An 8,937-nucleotide genomic window follows, 5' to 3' on the forward strand; every position below is an offset into this window, starting at 1 on the left:
CTCAACAAAATTCAATCGGAACCACAAGATACCCCAATCAAACACACAGAGATAGAAATCCGCCATCTCAAACGCAAACAACCGATCAAAAAACAGAAAAGAAAAATCTCCAACAAGAACTTTCACTCATTAAAAAAATATGGTTACAACAAAACATCAAACTTGCACAAATTAATTTCAATTAATAGCAACTTTGAGCAAACCACAAATTCATCATTTGGATTGGCCAGTCCAAAAAGATAAGAGCTATCGTGCATGACTTGGAGGAAAGATAGACATAAGAGCTCTTAGCAGCAGTCTTGAATAGCTCTAAACTGGTCGCTACCCACTAATGACTATTGGTCATGATCTTTAGGGTGCTCCCCTACAGTCTCATGCTCCTCTACAGTCTCATGCTCTCGTTAAGAGCCCGTTTAATTTAAAGGTTTAGATATGTGGTTTTGATTCTATTACGGTATTTTTTTCTTATAAAAAGTTTCCACTAATAAATTCTTAGGAAAAATTTGATTAATTAATGCAAAATCAAACGGGCCCTGAGTTCTTGCTACTTGACTCTAGCTTTGCATATTGTTTGGAGTTTCAACTTATATGTTTGCACTCCCTACTATTTAATTTGATGGTAAAACTCCACCAGTGCTAGATATTCAAGGCCCTTTGACTTTTAAAATTAACTATTGAGGCTCTTTAAAGTGTTGGAGTTAATGAATTAAGGGCCCGTTTAGTTCGCTGATTTGAGTTTTTAATTCGAGTTGAGATGTGATTTTATGTGAAAGCTTTTTACTGTAGCAAAAAAGTTAGATGTGATTGTTTGTGAGAGCTTTTTACTATAGCAAAACTCATACTCTAAACTCGAATCAGCGAAATGAACGGGGCCTAAGCCTTGCAGCCTTTAAATAATGACGTGGAAAGCTTATTACTTAGACTCGATAAAATTGAGCTATAACAACACCTTTATAAGCTGCTTTTGAGCTCGCTTCTGAAGATCATGACAAAGAGAGAAGAAAGGGAAAAAAAAAAGTCATTCATGAATTTCATCACAGAACTGAGAATATCCATATCTATATATAATGATCACTAGTACAAACCAATCCAGAAAATCCTCAAACACTCATATATATGAAGTGGACCTACATCATTAAATATAAAAATAGGTGCTTTATCTGTATTCTATTCGGGTTGGGAAAAAAAACCTTTTAAACCTTTTAGAAAGATATTTATATTATATAAGACCACCAAAATGCGAAAAAAGAAAGGATGTAACCTATTCATCGTAAAATGCTCCAAATTATTACAAACTTTAATATTTGAAGCTTTTAAGATATGAATTGAACTACTTCAAACATGCTGAAAAATAGTTACTTATGTAATATTTGTCAAAAGAGAACCATTACTTTCAGTATCTTCAAAGGACAAAGTAAAGGCAACATAAACACCACACAAAAGAAAGTTTTATAAACCTATTAATTTGAAAATAATAGTGAATATAACAAGATATTTGGCCTCCATAAAGCAGAAGAAAAATGATGAATATATAGACTACCTAAAGTGACCAAAACAAACTCTTTAAGAGTATAAAATGTTTATTACACTATACACAACTTAGAAAGAAACGAATATTATTTAAGCATCTTCGAAAATGAATTTATATTATGTTGTTTATAGTAAATGTATATTGCTACAAAAGATTTCAGGAGTTATATGTGTGCGTGTGTATCAACAAAAATTAGTGCATGTATCCTTCAAAAAACAAACTACTGCATGTTAGCCAAATGAAACACAATTTTTTATTCACATAAAAATACATTTATATAGTTTCACTTAAAAAAAAAAACATTCATATAGTTAGACTCCCAAACTTGTGGCCCACTTAATTTGCAGGGTTCCTTTTTTCTTCGTGAAAGGTACATATATTTTGTTCTTTTCTAGTGCATGCTAAGCATGCATATACATAAATCTTGAAAACAACTCCTGAGCAAATATAGCTAACCCTGTTCCTACTGGCTAGGCATGGATTATTTATTGCGACACATTCAATAGTCAACATTTTATCTTTAGCCTTAACCTTCTATTAACCATGCATACAACGTAAAACTATGACCACGGACGACTTACATATACACTTTGTTACGAGTCACTAAAGCATCCAAGAAAATGGTGGTTTTGAGTATCTTGCTGGTAACTTTGGGAGGCCATTGACGCCGGCAAATTAGAACACGCGAACGACGTCACCGGATCCACGATCAGTGGTGAAGCAAGCAAGTTATCCAAATTTTTCCAGTCAATATATTGGCTGCTGCTATTGCTTCTTTCGGTGTCATAATTATCGTCGTTGATTATGCTCTTGTTATGCTGGAAACTGTTGTTGTTGTTCGTCAAATTCGCAGAAATGGACGGACTATCAAGCTGCGGAAGTGCTTCATGAGTAAGTTGAATATCTGAAAAGTTATTGTTGGAGACGAGTTCTTGAACTGAAGCAAAACAATGATGAAAACTCGCAGCGTGATTCGGATTAATTGCGTGTTTTTCTTCAGCGAAATCGACAGACGAAGGAAACGCAACGTTGGCATGATTTTCTCTGGCATAGTAGCCGTGATTCCAAGCTTCAAAACCTTGCCTTTGATGGCTAGGGGTTGGCTTTCTAAATGCTCGGCAAACAACCCAACCTTCTTCCTGCAAAACCACAACATGAGATCAATATCCATTAGCTTAAGCAATATTTTTAGTTATTTTTTCACTTTAAGTTTTGGTTTCAAAAGAGTTTGATTCATGATTTCAAAAAGGAAAATATTTCTTTAAGGACTTAGGTTCAGCCAGTCCAAAAGATTAAAAATTTTATGCTGAATTATAAATAACTCAGTCAATTCAACCTCATATATATAAATCTAAAGTGGGGTTGAACAACTAATGACCAATCATGCATGAGAAACTTTGACCAAGCAAACACAACACATGAGAATTGTAATATTCAAAATTTAAGAATCCCAAAAAGTTAAGAGACTCAATTGACACGGTACAATTTAGAGGTCTATTCACCAGGCACTACAAGGTTCGTCAACTTTTATGTCTTTCCTCATTATTATTAATATAGATTGATTATATGTTGGGAGGTTTGTATTTCCTCATAAATCTTGGTGATGACTGGATTTTGATCATGGTTATATGTTAGACACAAAATGACGTTTTAAAAAAAAAAAACTCGGTAGCGTAGGAACAACTAGCATCATATAAAAATTCTAGTACATTGGCATTCACTAATTTCTACTATCTCGAAGGATTTTTTTTTTTTTTTTAAAAAGGAAACATTTATAAAAATTTTTCCAAATCAACTGGTACTGATGACACGTTCACGTTATTCCCGAATCTTTTCTAGTAGTATATATAATATCGGCAGACCAATATATATATATATATATATGTAGAATTTTGTATACTCGTTCTATCACTTTGTATAGTGTGAAGGTGGCACAGAAAGAGTAGAATTACTTGCCTGCGGCGGCGCATGCTCGGACGTTTGAAGTCGATACTCGTGCATAATCCAGTCGGTTTTGCGTCCGTTGGGCGCGCGTCCCTTGTAGAAGACGAGGGTCTTCCTCATCCCTATGATTCTGTTCTTTGAAAGCACAGCTTTGTCTCTTCCTGTTGCCTTCCAAAATCCAGCAGCTGTGGCTCTATTAGTCCGCGTTCCAGTTGGGTACTTCTTGTCTTTGTGACTAAAGAAGTACCACTCAGTCTGTTCATCATACCCTAGCTTGCATCTCGCTGCACGTAGCAAATTAACATCAAAAAAGAAAAACAACTATAAGAACATGCACAAGTAGTATCATAATCCTTTTTTTCTTAACTTAAACGATAGAAACTTGCATGAAAATTTTCTGCACCAAGGGTAAATTACTGACCCGTTTGGTTTTATAAATTTGAACGGAAATTTAAATTTTATGAGAAAAAATACTGTAACAAAAAGATTTAAACAGTAGTTCGAATTTATAAAACAAAACGGGGGCTATATTTGTTTAAGTAGTTCATTCTACTCACACTAGCGGAGTTTTACAATTCATTAGATAAGTGTGATTTTGGAAAAATATTATTTTCAAACGAGCACTGCTATTAGGCTTTCACATGAGCGGGCACCACTTGTCTTTGTGGGCACACCCTTGTGAGAATATATGAGTCGCCAACTCTTGCGAGCACCACATATCATTTTTATTTTGATACCCTAATTTTCAATTCACTTATTTGAGTAATACTAGAGATAGCGGGATGCCTTTGTAAAAATAACTTAATAGAAAAGTTTTATTAGTAAAATAATTTTTTTAAAATTTTTATTTGCAAAATGACATCTTTTTACAAAGAATGATTAAGTATCTTTCTTCGTAAAAAATAGAAGAATATCATTTTGCTAATTTCACTTTGTTGGATAGTCATTCTAGCATATTGTCCAGATAGTGGTCACTAATAGAAAAAAGTGGGTTCCACATATAATTAAGGTCTATTCTTCTTACTAGTTACAGTCCTCTCAAGCTTTTCCTAATTATTTAGATATCTTTACTATCAAAACCACTTAATCTCTTACAATAATTACGTGAAAGTATATATATATATATATATATTACTTATTACAGAAAGTAGATTTTGACTAAATTAAAAGGCGTACCTCAGTGCATTTTTCTGTATTCCAACTAACAAGTTTATTCTATTTTCATTATTTGCTTTCTAATTTCTCACTTCGGAATTTTTCAAAGACTCTAAGATATTCTAGATAACTAGCTATATAGAATTTTTTTTCAAGAATAATTTTTTATTCTTTATTACATGTAAATGTTCACTTTAAATAAATTTAAATATTTAAAATGTTTCTTTTACTGCAATAAAATATATAAATAAAAAAGTAACACATTCCTTTTCCTTAGATATGTTAAAATCTGCCAATAGTGCAACCCCAAGCCATAATTTTTTTTTTTGGAAATACCTTGGATATCCCATGGCTCTATTTTGTAGAGATCAATGTCAATAATGACATCAAGATCAATTTTGAGTGCGTTAATCTTTCTTCTGAGATAGTATCCGACAAGTTCTTCTTCTGTGGGATGAAACCTAAAGCCTGGCGGGACACAAGATTCCATTTCCATCGCTTTATGATCTTCTTCTGAGAAACAGACAAGCCAAAAAAATTTATGTTCAGATCAGAAAGAATATATGTTGCATTCAACGTCAAGAACATTATCATTTGTCTTTGACCTTATGTACAGTGCATTACTTTCTCTTTTTAATGAATCCCTCTAAGGAGAGTTATTATATATTAAAAGAAATGAAAAATAAATGTATACAAATTCCATTAATTAGCTTAATTTCATATAATTCCGACCATAAAATAAACCAATATATGATATAATAAAAAAAAGAAAAAAAAAACATACACACACACACAAAAGTTATTGCTTTCCTAGCTTACCCTAAAATCAATAACAACTAACTAACTTGAGTGAAAAATGAATTCATTTGATTAGGTATAATCCCAGAGAAACCCAAAGTTTCCACACGCATGCATTTTAGCCAACACATGATAGTAAATCCTTATGTCTTCAATTAACTTCAGAAAAAAGAAAAAAGAAAAAAAATTCTTATGCCTTCAATGTATTAATTCCTCTTAATTGAAAAGCTTAAGTACTAGGCTAAGTGATCATGAAGAGGATATTGATGCCATGATGATGATTTCATTTGTTGGACCCACCTGAAGTGGTCTATATATATATATATATATATATATATATACACACACATATATATATATCATACAAAAGGAAAGAAAAAAAAATGGCAGACAATTAGTAATGGAACCCACCAAACAAAACTACTCATAAACAGCAGCAGCAGTAGTAGTACTGTTTTTGTTTGCTATATATTAAGTTGCATGATAAAAAAAAAAATTTTAAAAAAAGTAAATTGAACAGAAAAGTGGTTTGCCGAAAAGCTTGACTTTGCTGGCAAAAGCATGTTACATTTCTTTGAGTGCAGTGCACTCCGGCCTAAGCTAGCTAAGCTATTCCCTCTCATACATCTTGTTGGTGGACAGCATTTTCATCCCCACCACGCTCGTCAATTTCTTTTCTTTTTTCCTTTTTTTATTTTTTTGTTTTTTGCAATTAATTACTACATATTAAATTTAATTAAACATGTTATCCAGTCAGACATGACAGTTTCTAAACAATTTTAAACGCAAAAGTTCTGTCCCGTTTCTTAGAAAAAGACGCACACGGGGTCTTTTGCTTTGTAATATCTACTAGAACTCTCCAAACGACATAGAAAGACAAACACTTTGGATTCTAACTTACAAGTACTATTTTAAACTTTTTTTTTTCTTTAGATAAATGACTATCTATATAAAAAAAAATAACTAACATCAGTAATAAGAAAAACATATCAACTAAGTTGACACCTAAAGCGTTGCATATATGACTTTCGTCTTCTCCTAACCAGAAGAAAGAAAACAAAAAAAACAAAAACAAAAAAAAAAACAAAGATACTAATTTTAGATTAAGATTTCTTCTTCTTCTTTCTTTCTTTTTTTTTTTTGAAAAAAAAAAAAAGAGCTTGCTAGAAAACCGGCCGTTCGTATATATGGGTTGCACAAAACCATGCAGAAATATTCAAACTATCCAATATTAATATTCTGAATATTATTGCATCTGATGGACCAAAAATACTCACATGAAATTCAAGATTAATTGTTTGTGATGCTGGAGATGATGATGTCTCACGTACTAGCCAAACAAGTGAGAGAGAGAGAAGTAGTTTTTGGCTGAAGAGAAAGCAGTGCAGCTAGAAGAGAAGAGGATGTGGTAGTTCTTGAAGAAGAGGGTTTAAATACGTGAAAGAGAGACAAATATTGGATCTCGAATTCTGTTTGTTGGTGTGTTATGGATCATAAATCTTCTATTTATATGGATATAGCAAATATATAAATATGTATATATATATATATATATGAAAAGAGAGAGAGGTGTACTACTTATTGATTGCGCGTGGGGTGGGCAGATTGGGTTCAAAGGTTTGTTTGGACGGCGTGACACCAAGTTTTCACGCCACCACACCACCCCCCCTCTCACTCCCCTTGATCTCTCCCACCGCTATTTTGTGTCCTAAGATTTTCCACTCTTTACCAAGACACATTTTCTTTCTTTATTCATATTTTTTGTGACCTTTTTGCATTAATAAACACAAAAAGACCTGACACAAAGCTGATGATCATCTCTCTCTCTATCTCTCTCTCTCTCTCTCTATATCACAATATATATGACATATCACATATTAATTAGCTCCTCCCACAATCCAGCTCCTCTTGTCTGGTTGGTGAGCCGCCCTTTGCCATTTGGCTCCTCTAAGATACTGACACGTGGCACCACGTCATGCCCCCCCTGCCTGTCCATGTCAAATGGCTAATGATTGGTTCACCTCTCCCATGTTTAATTTCCCCTAGAATGCACATGAGGACCACCAGATTGAGCTAATTAATTTATTCACCATCTTTTGCTTTGGTTTTGTTTTGTTTTGTTTTATAAGCTATAAGCTTGATCTCGTTAATTAGCTAGTTATATTGCACCTATAGTGGGGTGAGCTCAATTTGTAGAGAGTGACCTTTCTTTGTTAGTTGTTTGTATATTAAGAAAAAGTATAGATATATGCCCTTTTCTTCCTAGGGCAAAAGTATAATGTCCTTTTTCGTGTATATATTATATATATATATTAGTATGATAAGGGTATTATTAACCAAAATAACAAAATCAATACGTGTAGGGAAAGTCTCTATTCTTTTAATTTTACTATATTATTCAGTGGGGCGCCAGAATATTGTATAGTTTTTCTCGTTTTGTTTTATTAATAACCTGCTTTAGGTGTTGATGATATAATAATGTGTTAGGTCATTTGTGACCTTGGACCCATTTAGTTTCTAGAAATTTCAAAATCTACCTAGGACCTCAAAAAATGTATAAAAAGAGTACAAAAAAGTACTCCCAGTGCTACTATAGGCCTATGGGGATGTGTCTAAAATTAGAAGCTTTTTCTGAATGTTCAAGGGCCCGTTTAGTTCGTTGATTCGAATTTTTTATTCGAGTTGAGATATGATTTTATGTGAGAGTTTTTTACTATAACAAAAAAGTTAGATATGATTGTTTGTGAGAACTTTTTACAGTAGCAAAACTCAAATTCTAAACTCAAATCAGCGAAATGAACGAGAGCTCTCTTAAAATGCTATTCAAGCAGTCTCAGAAGTAATTTTGAGTATGATGAGTATGTGTGTTTGTAATATTACAGTTAAAAAAAAAAATGTTTCAAAAACTCTGCGGCGTTCTCGCCCAGCCGCAACTTGGTTCCTGTATACGACTGGTTTTGATATCTCTGTAAAGATCTACAGTTTTAAACTCACTCTCTCTCTATAATATAAATAAATATATATATAGATATATATCATATGTGTTTTTTAAGATAACTTTAAATTTAGAGATTAACTATGTTAGAGTGAGGCTGGTTAAAAAAAAAAAGGTAAAACGACAGATAAAATGTTGTATATATCCCGAGAAATTATCTGTGTTTATCATATACGTTCTTCAAATTTAAAATGTGTACATGATTTATAGCACTAAGATTTTATATTAAGGAAGTTTGTAAAATCTCACCGACTCAAACGGATTATTCTTTCTAACAACAAATCTCCCCATCAAGCTAAAATATGTTCAATCTAACAGAGAAAAAAATAATAAGAACAATTAATACATTATTTATATATAATTTTTTTCTAAGACAATACATTACTATAGCTGGTGCAGCCTCAAACAAGTTTGAGGTTTTAGGCGAAAATTTAAAGAGAAACCTTTTTCTCAATTAAAAAAATAAAAAAATTATTGATAACTAATTAATTAAACCTGTTATTTTTCTAATTGC

At 32.4% G+C, this 8,937-nt stretch overlaps 1 protein-coding gene across 1 annotated transcript; it reads right to left on the bottom strand.

Moving 5' to 3' along the window:
- Positions 1-1,866: 1,866 nt before the first annotated feature.
- Positions 1,867-6,912, bottom strand: LOC21390256 (NAC domain-containing protein 30). The gene is made up of 4 exons (XM_024164680.1): positions 6,706-6,912; positions 4,967-5,143; positions 3,488-3,759; positions 1,867-2,670 (listed from the first exon to the last, which is right to left on the bottom strand). The coding sequence occupies exons 2-4, from the start codon at positions 5,124-5,126 to the stop codon at positions 2,125-2,127; spliced, it is 978 nt and encodes a 325-aa protein (XP_024020448.1). The 5' UTR covers positions 5,127-5,143; positions 6,706-6,912; the 3' UTR covers positions 1,867-2,124.
- Between the last annotated feature and the right edge of the window lie 2,025 nt (positions 6,913-8,937).

Source organism: Morus notabilis, unplaced genomic scaffold (genome assembly GCF_000414095.1).
Source record: "Morus notabilis unplaced genomic scaffold, ASM41409v2 Scaffold411, whole genome shotgun sequence".
Classification (NCBI taxonomy): Eukaryota; Viridiplantae; Streptophyta; class Magnoliopsida; order Rosales; family Moraceae; genus Morus; species Morus notabilis.

What these genes read in the sequence shown, in the direction of transcription:
- LOC21390256 (XM_024164680.1), bottom strand. Translation starts at nt 5,126, where the DNA reads ATGGAAATGGAATCTTGTGTCCCGCCAGGCTTTAGGTTTCATCCCACA. An exon ending in AGAGCCATGGGATATCCAAG is followed by an intron (nt 3,760 to 4,966) that starts GTATTTCCAAAA and finishes TGCTACGTGCAG; the next exon opens with CGAGATGCAAGCTAGGGTAT. An exon ending in CCGAGCATGCGCCGCCGCAG is followed by an intron (nt 2,671 to 3,487) that starts GCAAGTAATTCT and finishes GTGGTTTTGCAG; the next exon opens with GAAGAAGGTTGGGTTGTTTG.